Source organism: Lynx rufus, unplaced genomic scaffold (genome assembly GCF_022079265.1).
Source record: "Lynx rufus isolate CCGP_SWC_20201006 ecotype Redwood Valley unplaced genomic scaffold, mLynRuf1.p SCAF_3, whole genome shotgun sequence".
In the NCBI taxonomy this organism is placed as follows: domain Eukaryota; kingdom Metazoa; phylum Chordata; class Mammalia; order Carnivora; family Felidae; genus Lynx; species Lynx rufus.
The window spans coordinates 8,659,086-8,676,081 of NW_025814845.1; the positions used below are offsets into that span (position 1 = coordinate 8,659,086).

The window sequence follows — 16,996 nt, forward strand, 5'->3', positions numbered from 1 at the left end:
TTTAACTCTTGACTTTAAAATTTTATTTAATGGTATGTTTGCATCATGGAAGGTAGCAAGGGGGAGACATCCGTGTGTGGAAAGAGGAAGTGAAAACCCAGGGCACTTCTCAGATGTCGTTGTGAAGACGAAAAAGTTTGAGCTCTTGAAAACCTATGAACAGTAGCACCTTTGGAGAGCCGTACAACATGTGTGTTTGTTCCATTATCATCAACATTTTTGCCCCTGTTGGGAGATGATTCAAATTTAATTTTGAATGATGATTTAGTAATTATTTACATCCATGCATGGAAATGTTTCCTTTTTTATTTGTGTGATTTTGTTTTTAAAGCATACTCCCCCCCCCTTTATTGCTTATTCTTGAGAGAGAGAGAGAGAGGAAGAGAGTGTGCGCGCACGAGCTCGGCTGGGGTGGGGCAGAGAGAGAGGGAGACACAGAATCCGAAGCAGGCTCCAGGCTCCGAGGTGGCAGCACAGAGCCTAATGCAGGGCTTCAATTCAGGAACCATGAGATCATGACATAAGCCAAAGTCAGATGCTTAACCAAGTGAGCCACACAGGCACCCCCACGCATGTACTGCCCCTTCTAAAAAGGATACCACTCGGGGCGCCAGAGTGACTCAATCAGTTCAGCATGCCGACTTTGGCTCAGGTCATGATCTCATGGTTCACAAGCCTGAGCCCTGCATTGGCCTCTGTGCTGATTGCTCGGAGCCTGGAGCCTGCTTCGGATTCTGTGTCTCCCTCTCTCTCTGCTTCTGCCCCCCACCCCCACCCCCCGTACTCTGTCTGCATCTCAAAAACAAATAAACATTAAAAAAAAAAAAAGAGAGATACCACTCCTATCGGACTAGGACCCACCCACACTAATGACCTCATCTTAACCGATTATATCAGCAAAGACCCTTTTTCCAAACAAGGTCACGTTCCCAGGTACTGAGGGGTTAAGTCTTTAACATATCTTTCGAAGGGACAAAATTTAACTCATCACAGGAGGAGGTAGAAAGACGGCTGCTTCTCTAGGGTCAGCTGTACACATATCCACAGAGGAAACTGCTGCCCCGTGCCTGACTTTTGGGACACAAGAAAGTTCCAGGGCCTCTCGTCATGCACCTGCCCTGCCTGCTTGATAATTCAGAATTGAAGTCAGACGGCTGCAGATTCTGCCCTCATTCTCACTCTGCCCTCCTGTCCCGTATCCAGTCAGTCACCAACGTGTTTGCCTTTTCTATCGCCGTTTCTGCTGCCTGAGTCCAGCACTCGAACGCACCCTGCTTTCTTGGTGGGACTGTTGTAAGATTCTTACTGCTCACTCCTTACCTCTCTGGGTTGGCCTCCAGGTGGCCACCGCAGTGGGATGGTTTCTGTCTTTGACCTGAAACCTCATTTCACCTCTAGGATAAAGTCTAAGTTCCTTAGCATGGTCTGGGCTCTGTCTTTCTTATGCCTTATCATCCATCATTCCGTCCTCACCCGTCTGTTCTGGTGGTGCTAATCTAAACCTGTTGGGCCTTTGCATGTGTCCTCTCTGCCTAGAGCACCTTTCTGTCTGGTCTAGCCGAAGACTCCTATTCTTCCTGCAAAACCTAGTGCAGCACCAGCCTTCCCAAATGGTGCTGCATACCCCCTCCAACCCAGGTTGATGTTTCTCCCATTGATTTGGTTGTATTAGATCATGTGGTCTCTGAAAGGAGGGCTTCTATCGGATTCGTCTCTTTATCCTCGGGACCTAAGTCTCAATTACTGTGCGTGTCGTCAAGTGCAATGGATAAAACACAGGAAGTATGTACACATACACACGTACAGACACAAGGGAATATTATTCATTCTCTTTTTAAAAAAGGAAATCTCATTTGCAACAACACGGAGAAATCTCAGGGCATTGTGCAAAGTGAAATAAGCCAGACACATGACAAGTACTGCATGATATCAGTTATATGTGGAATCAAAAAAAAAAAAAAAAGTCGAACTCCTAGAAACAGAGAGAAAAGTGGTTTCCAGGGGCTGGGAGGAGGTGTGGGATGAGGGAGAGGTCGGTGAGAGGGTACAGACTTCCAGTTATGAGGTGAATAAGGTCTGAGGTTCTAATGTACTAGAGTTGCTAACACTGTATTACTAATTGAAATTTGCTAAAACAGTAGTAGTTAAATGTTCTCGAACACACAGCTCACACACACAAAAGTAAACGCGGGAGGTGATGAATGTGTTACATTAACTCCACATGGGGGAATCTTTACACAATGTCTCTATGTGTATGTCTCTATGTACGATCCTCACATTGTACACTTTCAATGGCTTATAATTTTAGGGGGCGCCTGGGTGGCTCAGTTGGTCAAGCGTCCCACTTCAGCTTGGCTCATGATCTCACGGTTTGTGAGTCTGAGCCCTGGTCAGGCTCTGTGCTGACAGCTCAGAGCCTAGAGCCTGCTTCGGATTTTGTCTCTCTCTCTCTCTCTGTCTCTCTCTCTCTCTCTCCCCCCCCTCCCCCACTCACGCTCTGTCTCTCAAAAATGAATAAACGTTAAAAAATTTATACATATCTTACAATTTTATGTGTCAATTATACCTCAAAAAAATTTTTTTAAACGCTGGTGCATTAAGGCAGATACGTTCGGGGGAGGTGCCACAGAAACAAAGTGCTCGTGTGCTGTATCTCACCAACTCCTGAGCCTGTCTTGATGGGGGAGAGTGAGTGTAGACGGACTCGGGGGCTCTCTGAGCCTGGGCATGTGGAGACTGCATCAGGAGGGGGAGGAAAGCTGTCAACAAGGGAGCTGGCAAGAGGCAGAGGGATATTTGGCAAGAGTGGCTCCTGCGGGCCCAGTGTGAGCTCTAGTTTGTCCTGGACGAGGGGATAATGCCGAGGGCTTGTCTCTGTCAGATGAACTTCAGCTGCAGTTTCCCAGAATGATGACTCAAACCTTGTCTCTGTGTTCCTGTCTGGGATTTGGAGGGTAAGGTAAGGACTTGGAAGGGATTCAGGGGCATTTAGTCAAAGTAGGGGGAGAGGAGTCCATTGCCCGTCTTCCATCTTGGCAGCCATGCCGTTGGAAGATGGCTCCACGGTCATCAAACAGCCTGGGAGGAATGGACTTTAATTATACCCTTTCTTTCCTCCTTTAATTATTCTCTATAAACTATGTCTTTTAGAAATGAACTATCAATCTTGTCCAGACCGGAGGACAGACTGTAGCAACAACTCTGTTTCTGTATTCTGGAATACTGTGTCCAAAAGGGTAAGTACCAAAAGGGAAATTTTAGCATTTTGGCGACCGAAGAACTGAAGAGGTCATCAAGTCAGTGGTTGGTGTTCATTCTCTTTGGATCACAGACTCATTTAGGAACAAAAGTTTAGGATTCTTCCTTGAGGAAAAATGTACCAAAGCACATATCAGAATACTTTCACATATAATTTTAGGGCATTCATAGAGGTCCCGTAGGCTCTAGATGACGAGTCCTTGCTCTTTCCCATTTTTGGGCTTTGGCTGCCAGGAACCTCCAGCTTGGTTTAATCCTCTGATCTAGGCATTGGCCAATCTTAGATTCCTGGGAGAGTCTGAATAATCAACATTTACAGACGACTTACTGTGCACCAGATACAGGCATCTTCACGTGGGTTAAAAGCTTTCACCCCCAGAAGAGTCCTATGAAGTGGGTGGCATGAGTATCATACTCATTTTCTAGATAACGAAACAGAGGTGCAGGTAAATAAACCGTCTACTAAACGTACGTAGTAAGTGGCAGATCTGGGAGTTTATCCCAAATTGTCTGACTCCAAAGCCAGAATTCAGGCGAGGAAGGACTCATCCCTTCCCCACTGCTATCTATTTCTGACTTCACTGTAAGCTGCCTTGGCACATACTTATTTTTCTTATAAGTTGCTGCTTTGCAAGCGAACTAAGGAAAATGGGAAAGAAAGGAGGAAAGAAAGAACCGAAAGAGAGAAAACGGGAGAAAGTAAGTCTATACTATTTATAATTCTCTGGAACTGAGTGTAGACATCTGAGGAGCTGGGGCAAGTGAAACTCACATTTGTTGAGTGCCTATTTATGCCAAGTCCTGGACCAGGCGCTCTGCCTGTGTCTCCTCATTTGATCCTCACAGTAGGTGCTGTGGGAAGGTGCAAATCCCCATGTTACAGGTGAAGACACTAAGACTCAGAGGTTAGGTGTCCCATCCAAGGTCACTTGGGCTAGTAAGTAGTGGAGTCGAAAGCCTCACACCCTTAAGGAGATTCCGGTAAACTCTGGCATGGTGGAGACGAGGGGCTAGTCTGGGATTTGAAGTAAGGAGACCATTTAAACTTGGACAGATTCTTTAAACCGTTCTGACCTTCAGATTCCTCACTTGCCAAATGGGGATGAGAATAATACCTGTCCCATGCGGTTGCTGCTATGTCGAAATACCACTATCTTCGCTAACTCAGAATGCATTCCTTTAACAAATATTTGCTGAGTACCTACTAAGTGCTGTATAATTATACACAGGCACTGTAGAGTTTGTTGTTATTGTATGTTCGCTTGCTTGCTGTTTCTGAGAAAAGTTCCTATTTATTTTCTCCTTCTCTGATATGTTTTGGGACAGTACTATTGTGAACAGCTTTTATTTTTTATTATTTTTTTAATTTTAATTTTTTATTTTAGAGGGAGAGTGTGAATGGGAGAGGGGCCGAGGGAGAGAGAGAATCCTTTTTTTTTTTTTTTTTTTAGTTTATTTTTGAGAAAGAAAGAGAGAGTCAGAGAGAGAGAAAGGAAGACAAAGATTGCCAAGCGGGCTCTGTGCCTACAATGCAGGTCCTGATGCAGGGCTCAAACTCAGAAACCATGAGATGGTGACCTGAGCTCAAATCAAGAACTGATTGCTTAACCGAACAAGGCACCAGGCACCTTGAGAGAGACAGAATCCTAAGCAGGCTCCACACTCAGTGCAGAGCCCAACATAAGCATGGTCTCACAACTGAGATCATGACCTGAGCCGAAATCAAGAGTCAGACTCTCAACCAATTGAGCCACCCAGGCACCCCTGTCACATTTCATATGTGTCAAGCACCTACTTGGAGCTAGGAGCGAGCACAGTGGTGAAGGGGACCAAAGATGCCCTGCCATCCCCTGGGGCCGCAGCTCTCTGTTGGCCAAATGCTCATAGATGTGCATAGACAACCTTGTTTTATCAGACAAGATCCTTTCTTTTTTAAAAATTTTAATGTTTATTTTTGAGAGACTGAGAGAGACAGAGCACAATCAGGGGAGGGACAGAGAGAGAGGAAGACACAGAATCCGAAGCAGGCTCCAGGCTCCGAGCTGTCAGCACACAGCCTGACGCGGGGCTCGAACTCACGGACCGTGAGATCATGACCTGAGCCGAAGTCGGATGCTTAACCAACTGAGCCACCCAGGTGCCCCAAGATCGTTTCTTTTTCTGACAAAAGAGAGCTGCTTTCGGTTGGAATCCCCACTCTGCTTCCTTGCTTCCAAGTGATGTGACCTTGGGGCAAATTAACCCAATGCTTATTTCATGGGGACTCGAGTTTCTGGCACCCCGGAAGGACTCTGTTGACTTAGCACTTTGGTACTAATGGGCCTCTTTCTACTTTGTCCGAGTAGAAAAACAGAAGCTGCACTGGATTCTAATAATTTGTTTCCAGATTGTTCAGTGGTGTTTTCTCACCTGCAGAATAAAGGCCAGATTCCTTGGCCAAGCATTCATGGTGCCCTGAACTCACTTTTCTACCCAAATTGCACATCCACTGAGGGTTTCACCAAACTACTGTTTTCTCAGACCCCTTGGCCTTTCTGTTTGCAGCTGCCTCAGCCTTTACCAGGTGAGATCCTATCTGTCCTGCTGGACTTAGCTTTTGTTGGCCTCTGGGCTGCTTTTTCTGTTCCTTTCCTAATCTCCATCGCTGAGTATTTGGACTTCCTGCTTCCATTTCCCTCCCTTCCTCCTTCCCTCTTTTCCCTCCACAGATTTTCTCTGGGCACCCATTCCGTGCCATGCACTAGCTCTAAGACTCCGGGGCTGTGGTGACAGGCAGGACAGCCAAGGTCACAGCTCTCAAAGAGTGCTCATTACTGGCGACTGAACTCGCAATGAGCTCATTGGCACAGTATCATACAGGCGTGGACCCGAGCTGGTCCCAGGGGTGTGGGAGGGTGCTTCTGGGAGAGAACACGTAGATTGTTTTGCTTCATTCGTTTTGTTTTTTCAGCACCTCGCAAAGATTCCAGCTGAACGTTTATTGCATGAAGAAATAACTCCCTGCTCAATGACATATTCATTCATTCATTCTCTCTTTCCCTTTGCACCTGTGCAGGCCTGTGACACCTTCTCTCCTCAGTTTCCCCTTTTTTTGTGTCCCCTTTTCCTTTGCCCCTGAATTGTCCACCCTGCTCTCCCTAAGGGAAATGTGCAGCGTCTACAGTGCATGGCGCCAAGAAAGCACTTTTGTCTTCCTCCTCCAGCAATATTTCTCTTACTCCCTGGACTTCCAACTTCTGAGCCATCAATTTAACGACACTGTCGACAATGATGTTGACCTTCATTGTTCAAACACAGATGGGAGCATCTGCTTCCAGAATTCTCAGCTGAAGCAGAATCCTGCCAATGGCTTGGGATGAAAATTACATCCACCTGGCATTACTGAGCTAGACACACACAGGCTACTCCCTCCTTCACCAGCTAAAGCGGAGAGTTATTTTGGAAGGAGCTGCTGGAGTGTGGCAATGAAATTTGCGTGCTGAGGAATGGCCAGCTTCTTGTCTTTTTCCTTTTAAGTTTGCAGAAGATGCCTGTGGTGTGGTCCATGTGTTGCTCAATGGGTCCGTCCATAACACCTTTGATGAAAGAAGGTACTCGTTTCTTTGCATCCTATTTGCAAGTGTTAGCACAGCCTCCTGGTAAATATTTCATCCCTAGAAGAATATGCTTTTCATGGTTAAGTCAGTACTGAAGATTTGGGCTGAAAAGGTAAAATGTTTGTTTTCTACGGAGAGATTTGTCTAAGTCAGTGTTTTTGTCTGGTGTCTCCTTTTCGTAAAATCCTCTAAATGTCCTAATGGCCCTTGCACTGTGTCCAGTCCCTCCTCTTGGCTTTCTGAGGCCTGGTGCAGTGTTCTGAGCTCTCCCATTTCCCACCTTTGTTCATGGGGTTCGCCCATGCCTGGCTCCCCTCCCCACACCCACCTGTTTAATCCTCTCCATCCACGAAGACCTGCCTGGTTTGACTCCTCTGTCCCCTGTGAAGAGTGGGCATCATAGTTGAGCAGTCAAACCACTACTGGGCTGGGTTCTTGGCCCTTAACTATCTCTATAGGCATTGCTCCTAACTTATGATAGTGTTAAAAGTAGGGGCTTTTAACTTCCGTATTATGATAGTGTTAAAAGTAGGGGCTCTGGTCTTCCTGTGTGACCCCTGGGAGCCCCTGTGGCATGCACCTGCAGAGGTGTTGATGATTTGAAGATGAACTGAGATAATGTATGGAAAGTGCTGAGCTCTGTGTCTCACAACACAGAGACGGCTCAGTGAGTCGCAGCTATTACTCTCTCATTTAATCTGCAGCGCTGAACTGGGCCACACCAATGCCTTCCCTCTCTGACCTCTTGCTATACAGTTACTAACATGGTTACTTTCCCAGACTTTGTTCGTCACTCTTCCTCTGGATAAGGCTGGATCGAGAGGAGGGGCGGCTATTGATGTGCTCCTGGCACCCTGGGTACCCCAAATTAATTTTCCTTCTCTCCGGTTTTGATATTGACTTCTGCAAAGAAGCATCTGTCTTTTTGTCTTCTTCTTTTTTTTAGAGTTTTTTTTTTTTTTTTTTAGTTTATTCATTTATTTTGAAACAGGGAGAGCACGCGCACGTGCACGAGCCGGGGAGGGGCAGAGAGAGAGGGAGAGAGAGGGAATCCCAAGGATGCCCAGTACTGTCAATGGAGCCCGACACAGGGCTTGAACTCACGAACCGTGAGATCATGACCTGAGCCGAAATCAAGAGTTGAACGCTTAACCGACTGAGCCACCCAGACGCCCCATCGTCTTCCTCTGACCCCAAGCTTGTAGGCTTTTGGGTGAGAGCGTCAACATTCCGGGATTTCGTAATCTGATATTCGGGGTCCAAGTTCTTGCCGCAAGAGTGGCAGCTGTCCGAGACCAGTGGAGAAGAGTTTAGGACTGGGGTCAGAGCAGGGCATCCGGGGCTCTCAGAGGAGTGCATCTGGAGCCTCACTGAGTGTGGGTCGTCTGGGGACTGTTCCTCTGCAGATTCTGATTCAGCAGGTGCTGGCGGGCTGAGATTCTCTAGGTCTAACTAGGTCCCAGACGATGCTCAGGATGTTGGTGGGAGGCTCCTCTTTGAAGAGCAAGTACTTGAAGAATCATCATCAATGTCCCGATGAAGAATCTTATTTTGAGAATCCTGTTCAGCGAGGGTCACGATGAATGAGAATGGCCGTTTCTAGTGCAAATCATGGGTCAATCCCACAACGCAGGCTCGGTCCAGTGGTTCCCTGCCTGCTGCTTTTTGACGAGGCCTGTGGTTGGCTGAACGATTCCGTTTGGGGTTAACAATGTTCTCTGCCTCTTCTTACCTTAGCACTTTTGCACGTGTGGAAGTCTTTAATTTGCATCCAGAGAAGGTTCATACGCTACAGGCCTGGGTGATGCAGGACATCAGAAATATTTCCAGGTATATGTTACTACGTTGTGCATATATATTCTCAGGGTTATCTTAGGAATCGGTCCAGGGAAAAAGCCACAGTCACAAGAATGCATTGAGAACAGGTTGGCTCAGGAAATGATGGGCTCAGCATTCGGCCCATCGCAACAACCTCTCAATTTCATCGCCACTCCCCTGCTGGCCTGTGAGCTCTTAAAAGCAACTCTGCTTTCACTTTTCCCAGGGGCTTGCCCAGGGCTTGCTACCTAGAAGACACCGAGAGACTCAGGAAATGGTTGCAAGACCTTGTCACTTAACTCCTTTTTTCTTTCTTTCCCAGTGACTCGTGTTCGGATGCCTCCATTAAAAATCTGAAACTGATTCTAAGCAAAAGGAATATTACATTTACCTGCGAGAATAATTACAGGTAATTGACTTCTGGAAAAAAGAAATGGCTGTCTTGCCATCTCCAGGCATTTTTTCCCCCTTTCCTCAGCCTCTTCTGAGCCAGGAGGGCAGTGGGAGCCCCTCTCGGGCCTTGATGGTGATCTGGGATGATGACCTTTTCCTGGCTTCCCACGTGAGAGGCCTGACACAGGGGTGCAAACCTGCTGACTTGCAGGGGAACAAAAGCATGTTTTGTCAAATGCAAAGATTTTGTACAACCTTTGTGACATGGCAGTATTTTGCGTGTGAAGTTTCTTTAGTTGGATCTCAGCATAGATGCCTGACTCTTGGTAAGTTGCCACATGGAAGTCTACCAAACTTTATCTTTCATAAATTAGAAAATGCAAAATCTTATTTTTTTTTTTTTACCAGTAATATGTGTTTATTAGGGAAAAGTTTAAAATTACAGATAGGTATATATTTTTAAAGTCATCAGCAACTCTGCTATCTAAACTGGGACCCTCACTCATTTTTAAGCAGGGACTCCTTCCAGAAGCATCTTTGGAGATTTTCCCATAAGTGACGGCTTACAATAAGACTGAGGCAGAGAGTAAAAAATTCTCAGAGAACACAGAGGTTGGAATCCGAGAACCCTTTTCCTGTCTCCTTCTGTCACCACCTTCTCCCACCAACCCTAGCAGAAAGGCAGAAGGACAGATTCCAAGAATATTCACTGAGGGCTTTTGTCTCAAAATGACCCGAATTCCCCCTCCGTCAGCTGGCTGCTCTCTGGAAACTGCTCTCTGGGAAGAACACACGCTTTCCACCACAGTCAGATGGGAAAACAATCAGAACAAAGAGACAAGAACAACTGTAAAAGAAACACTGCAGACATCTGACCCGTCTAAGTTACTCAAAGATGTGTTGTGTCGGGAAAATGGGACGCTAAAGACCTAGGAGAAGATTGGGGGATGTACCTGGGTCTCATCCTCAACTATCCTCAACATCCTTCTCCCCTCCCCCCCTCATTTTAATTATTCCCCTTTCTTTCATTAATGGCCATCAGTCAGCCTCATTCATGCCTACTGCAGGCTCCAGTTGAGCTCACTCGTTCTCTACCTGGGAAGATGCAAAAGCCTAGCTTCCATCTGGACTTGGCCCACATCAAAGTGGCCAACATCAAAGGAAGTGATTTGTAAGCCAACACCTGTCATGCTGAGCATCAGCTCATGTGACCTTAAACTTGGGGGTCATATTTGAAGTCACTGGTCCTTTTCTCCAACCATGAGGCTGTAATATATTCAGCATGATTCTTTAAATTACCTGCTCCTCGGGGCCCCTTGTATGGTAAGAGTTCTGTGGCTTTTCAAGAAAGCTGCTTGTCCCCACAGGAGCCTACAGTGAATATCATGCATATCGACATATCCTGAAGTTGAAATCACTCCATCTCAGACATACCTTCCAATTTAGCCAACTTTTGTCCAGCTGTTTTGGTGTGATTAATAGGCAAACAGAAGTGTGAATACATTTATATAGATCAGACTTCCTGTGGATTCTGCTGTTACCCCTTTATAAATCCCACCTGGGGACGAATACTATTAACCTTTGGCTGTATCCCCTTCACGTCCTTTTCCTTTTTTCTGCATGCACACATGCACAGTCCTGATGAAATGTGTACAGGATTTCTTCACATTTTCTTCAGGATTCTACAGGATTTCTTCATGTTTTAACCAGTGGAATCAACAGAAGGTTAACAGTACTTTTTTGGATTACTGGAAAAATGTCGGCGTGTTTTTCTGGTTAGTGCCCCCTTGTGGCATATTTTTTAAGAACCTAAAGGGTGCACTACTCCCTGTAAGTTACTTCAAAATATACTGTCCCTATCCATCAGCATGTTGTCCAACATATCCAAAGTGTGTCCATTTTATTGGAACGCTGGATATGAATATTTTCATATTTATGGAGAGAGACCATCTTAACAGCATAATTGCTACTTCTTTTCCAAAATTGAGTTTCCCCAAATTAAAAACTAGTTAAGGAACGTATTCCTGTTCTCCTCACTTAGTATAAAGCAAAGGTGGCTTCAGAATCTTAGCCACCTTCTCAGGTCTTAGAAGGATTTCTTTTCCATAGCAGTATCTCCTTAAGGAAAAGGACACTTTTTTTTCCCCCAGAATGTACTCACGTGGAGGATTCCAGGTTACCATATTGGCGAGGATTGGAGCCACTGTGTCCAGCTGGTGATGATAGTTGGCTAGAGACAAGCCTGAGAGGGCCCATCCCAGAAGCCCAGGGGTGCTGGTTGCTGCCTCTAAAGATTTCTCTCTTTCTTGACTCACATTTAACAAAATCAGGTTCAGCTACAATTTAATGAACCACAATCCTCACTCTCCACTCTTCTCCATAGACCAGCCACTCCCACTGGACCCTATTGATTTGTTATCTCATTTTCATGAAACTGAGAGACCCTCACTGGCTAGATTCTTATCTAGCATTTGTTCTGTGCAAAGGGTGTGCGGTCTTCCTGCTGATGGCCACCAGCCTTCCTCCAGAGAGTCTTTACCCTCTCTCTATCTCTGACCCTGTGGCTCAATCCTCTCTCAGGAAGCTTCTGGAGAGAAGAAAGCAAATCAACAGAAAATATTGGAGATCCCTCATCTCAGGCTGCTGCCTCTCTTGTTTCTGGTCATCAGCTGACATTCATAGCACGTACTTGTGACATGTTAGAGCCAGACATTTGTTTTCATCTCCACACATTGTCATCAAACATATCTTCTCAGTATTTATTTCTCTGGCTTTACAAGTGACATGAAACCAGATTGGGCCACGCTTTAAGTTGCTCACTCCTGGACTTGACCTTTCTCTGTGTTGTCACCGCAGGAGAGGAAATTGTTTGGATGCCGAGTGGTTCATGTATTCTTTTGTTGCTAATGAAGAGGCTATTTGCACTGGGGAATTGAACCATAGATATATTGTACTGCCTCTTGATCTCCTGTTTTTGTTTTTTTCCCCTCTCTCTTGTCATAGGCCTATCAGGTTTCTTCAGTGTGTGAAATATCCTGAGCACTCATCTTGCAGATCTAAGATATGAGCCGATCAGCATGGTGGTTTCAGATCTTTGAGTCTTGTGGTCTGCATCAGCATGGGTAACTCAGGAGACACGCTACTGCTGGGAAGCTGAGGACTTGGGGGGGGGGATCTTCTGTCATGATGCCAACACTAGAGCTGGGAGCCTTCCCCCCAAAATTTAAAAATAACTTATGTTATTGGAATAGTTTTTACGTTGACTTTCTAATACTCATGAAAAAATTATGGTATGAAATTAAAACGAAAATTTTATGTTAAATTATTTCATTTTAATTTTCATATGTGCTTTTATGTTGTTTATATGTTGGTAGCGGCCTTTTTTTAAATGTTTATTTATTTTTGAGAGAGAGAGAGAGAGAGGACAGAGCATGAGTGGGGGAGGGACAGAGAGAGAGAGGGAGACACAGAATCCGAAGCGGGCTCCGGGCTCTGAGCTGTCAGCACAGAGCCCAACGTGGGGCTTGAACTCACGAACTGTGAGATCATGACCTGAGCCGAAGATGGCTGCTTAACTGACTGAGCCACCCAGGTGCCCTGGTAATGGCCTTTGTTTTGAAGAAGACCACCCTACAGCTTTCTTTTTTTTTTTTTTTTTTAATTTTTTTTTTTTCAACGTTTATTTATTTTTGGGACAGAGAGAGACAGAGCATGAACGGGGGAGGGGCAGAGAGAGAGGGAGACACAGAATCGGAAACAGGCTCCAGGCTCTGAGCCATCAGCCCAGAGCCCGACGCGGGGCTCGAACTCACGGACCGCGAGATCGTGACCTGGCTGAAGTCGGACGTAAAGCTTTCTTATTGATACAGGTAATTAAGGGAAGGTAAATACCGACACTTCTCAGAAATGATACATTTCTGAATGAATGACCTTGTCTCAGGATCTTATTTTGTATCCTTTCTACACATAGTTAAAGCATAAATGCCATGGTTATGGGTCATGTTGGGGAAAGAATTCTGTAGGATAGAAGCCACCCATGTGTTTTACCTCCCACTCTTCCAACAGCCTTATGAGGTTGGTATTATCATCTTCCATTTGGTAGACTGGAAGTGGAAGTTCAGAGAGGTTATATAATATGCCTAAAGTCATACATTTAGCTCAAGGTGGAGGCTGGATTTCAGCTCAGCTCTGTCTGACTCCAAAATATGTGCTTTCTTTCTAGGCCTATAAAGACATGCTTTATGTTCTTTAATAAATGCATGTGAGTTTAAATTGAATATAATAGAATCTGAATTACGATTTTTATGGATGGCTTCAAAACAAATACATTTTTCTCCTCTTTCTCCTCCTCCTCCTCCTCCTCAGTGTCTTACCTATATAATAGGCAATTAAAACATATATTTGTTTCCGATACTGGCAATTTGTTGTCCCTTTCCTGATTCGTTGTGTTTGAGGATTTATCACTTTTATTACTCTTCCAAAGAACTGACCTTTAGCTTTGTTTTCTCTATTTAATTGTTTTTCACTCTTCTCTTTATTATTAGGGATATAAAAGTTCTTTCTAATTTCCTTGGGCTTCTTTATTCAGCTTCTTTCTTTTTAATGTTTACATATTTATTTTTGAAAGAGAGAAAGTGAGAGAGAGAGCAGAGGAGAGGCAGAGAGAGAGAGGGAGTGAGTGAATAACAAGCAGGCTCCATACTGACAGCACAGAGCTTGACGCAAACTCATGAACCATGAGATCAGGACCTGAGCCAAAGTTGGATGCTTAACCAACTGAGCCACCCAGGTGCCCCACTTTATTCAGCTTCTGAAGATAGAAGCTTAAGACAAATCACTGATTTTCAGCACACTTTCTTTTCTTATTCATCAGTTAGTACTATAAATCTTCTTCTCAGTGCTGCTTTTGCAGATCTTAAGTTTTCATGTGTCTCTTTTTATTATCATTCAATTAAAAATATTTTCTACTTTAATTGTTATTTAGAAATGTGTTGCCTAATTTTCAAACATCCGGAGATTTTCTAGGTTTTCTTTTCTTTCTTTCTTTCTTTCTTTCTTTCTTTCTTTCTTCTTTTTTTCTTTCTTCTTTCTTTCTTCTTTTCTTCCTTCCTTCCTTTCTTTCTTTCTTCCTTTCTTTTTTTTTATGTAGAATTGTTGAATGAAGAATAAACTAATTTGAGGGTCTTTCAGGGAACCCATTAGGTTTATTGAAAACAGCATGAATTTTGGAGGCAGGAGTTTCTGGGTTCATATTTTGGTGTCGCTCTGTTATCTTGAATAAAATACCTAACTTTGAACTTTGGCTTCCTTGCCACTCAAACAAGGATTATAATTTACCCCCATGAAGGTGTGGTGAGGACTAAAAGATGACAACAGTCGACAGTCTTTCACGGTGCCTTGTATGTAAGCAAGCACTCCACCAAGTTTGACCACTTTCTGCCAGCCCCTGGGTGGCAATCCAGTGTCTTTCAGGAGCCATGGTAGTTACAGCCACTGTGGGCAGTCCACGGATCTTTGCTGGCCCCCGTGTCCACATAGGCACATCCTATGGGCTTTCATTTGGGCTGGACATGAAAATGGGTGCTCAGGACCAGTTCTGATTAAGACTCAGGCTTGCCCCAGGATTCAATGAACTCCACCTGCAGCATGTCTTCAGTGATAGGTCCCTGCTAACCCCCTGGGTGACCTGGCTGTTTTCCTCTCAGGACTTTCTTTGCCTTACTGATGGGTATGCTTGCTGATTTCTGGGCTCTTGAATGTACTTTCCTTCTTCACCAGGATATTCCTTGAAGTGTCAGAAAAATTTCGTTCTTTATGTCCCCTTCTAGATAAAACAGATAGAGCAGTAGTCAGTTCGTGAGAGGCTTCCCCCAAGAAGACTCATTTGAGTGTTCAAGTTCAAAGCTGGGGGAGACTAAGAAGAGGCAGCTGGGGAATTCTTTCCTTGTATACCATCTCTGTATCTTCATTCCCATGATGCCCATCCCTGCTTCCTGTCTGTCTGCAGTTCCAACTTTGGGTATCTTTGCCACTGACCAACCATACAGCCGTCTCTAGCCCTAGGGACTTTCTGGTCCACATACATAAATAGATCCTCCTTATCCCTCTTCTTATAAGTGACATCTTCAACTGAGTTTCTTACTGCTCATAGTCTCATTCTTTACCCATCTCCCCATTCTATTCGTGTCTGCTCTAGAATATGCTCTTACCATCCCAACTTGTACCCATTATCATACTTAATCTGAAGGCTGGGATCCAGGACCCAAGTTCCCTTTTCTCACACCAGAGGGCTCACTACTTTCCTTCTGTAGTAGTTCTTGACCTTATAATATTTGAGACACACTTTCAAATACAGTTCTGAAAGTTTAGGTTAAATACTTGAAAGAATATACAGACACATAAACCCACACTCGACCCATGTCTGCACATTCCCTGATATAAACGACCCAGTGGGAACACCGTTGATTTACTTCCTGGCATCCCACTTCTCCTTAAAACAATTCCTAAGACTGTGATTTGAATTTTTCAGGTAGAATCCATACCACACAGAAGGGTTTTTGTTTGTTTGTCTGTCTGTTTGTTTGGTTTTTTTTAAAGGCACGGATGAATGTTATGCATGGCAAATTAAAACTGTGTATGGAGTAAAATGTTAAAGTAAGCCTAGAGTATGTCATAACTTTAAAAGGCATTATGTGAATGCATTGTTAACCCTGGCATTTTCCCACAGTTTTTAAAAAAATTATGAAGCAGTTAATTTATTTATACCACTCAGAGTTGTCATTTTAACATATGTATATTTTTTAAAGCAATTTACCAGGAACTCAGTAGCTGGGTGTGCTGCCCTGAGAAGCAGTGATTAGCTGGCCCTCAGCAATCACTCACAAGGCACAGAAGGCTTTGAACTGGTCCCTGACAGAGCATTTATCCTTGAACTTGATTCATATACGTGCGCAGAGCCATTCATCCTCTGATCGAAGTGCAAACAGAACAAGGTAGTGAAAACCATGGAATTAACAGTGACCCATTGGGCGAGTTCGTGACTTCTGTAAATGTCAGGCTCAAAATATACTTATAACAGACATGAATAAATTACACCAACAATAAAAGAATAATACAAGGCTTTGTGGAATTATTCTTTTAAAAACAGTTATTTCCGCAAATACCAGAAGATCTGATATATATGTGGAATCTAAAAATGTCAGACTCCTGGGGTGCCCGGGTGACTCGGTTGAGCATCTGACTTCGGCTCAGGTCATGATCTCACAGTTCGTGAGTTTGAGCCCTGCATCTAGCTTGCTGCTGTCCACACAGAGCCTGCTTTGAATCTTCTGTTCCCCCTCTGCCCCTCCCCTGCTCGTTCTCTCTCTCAAAAATAAATAAAACATGAAAAAAATTAAATTAAATTAAAGTGGTGGTTGCCAGGGGCTGGGGGTGGGGAAAGCAGGCAGACAAACCTGGTCTTTTAGGTACAGGAGGACTATGTTTTGGAGACCTAATGTATGGCATGGTGACTATATAAAGAATACAGTATTCTGTACTTGCAATTTGCTAAGAGAGTAGATCTCACGTGTTCACACACACACTATGTGAGGTGATGGGTATGTTAATTAGCTTAATTGTGGTCATTGTTTCACAGTGTATACATATATCAAAACATCACACGTATACCTCAAATACATACAATTTTTGTCAATCATACCTCAATAAAACTGGAAAAAAACCACAGTCAACCCTGGGCTTGAAAAGAGAATTAAGGGGGTGCCTGGGTGGCTCAGTCAGATAGGCTCGGGTCATGATCTTAAGATTCGTGATTCGAGCCCTGCCTTGCGCTCTCTGCTGTGAGTGCAGAGGCCGCTTCAGATCCTCTGCCCCCCGCTCTGTCTGCCCCTTCCCCACTCTCACTCTCTTGCTTTCAAAAATAAATAAACATT

General features: G+C 44.4%; 1 protein-coding gene across 1 annotated transcript in view; it reads left to right on the forward strand.

Annotated features, from left to right (window-relative positions):
• Window positions 1-12,132, forward strand: part of CD38 (CD38 molecule) — a 56,143-nt gene extending 44,011 nt beyond the window's left edge. Inside the window, exons 4-8 of the mRNA XM_047090768.1 lie at window positions 3,151-3,236; window positions 6,775-6,848; window positions 8,592-8,684; window positions 8,995-9,081; window positions 12,069-12,132. Coding sequence (XP_046946724.1) covers window positions 3,151-3,236; window positions 6,775-6,848; window positions 8,592-8,684; window positions 8,995-9,081; window positions 12,069-12,132 — 404 coding nt within the window. The remainder of the gene's footprint in view (window positions 1-3,150; window positions 3,237-6,774; window positions 6,849-8,591; window positions 8,685-8,994; window positions 9,082-12,068) is intronic.
• Window positions 12,133-16,996: the final 4,864 nt, after the last annotated feature.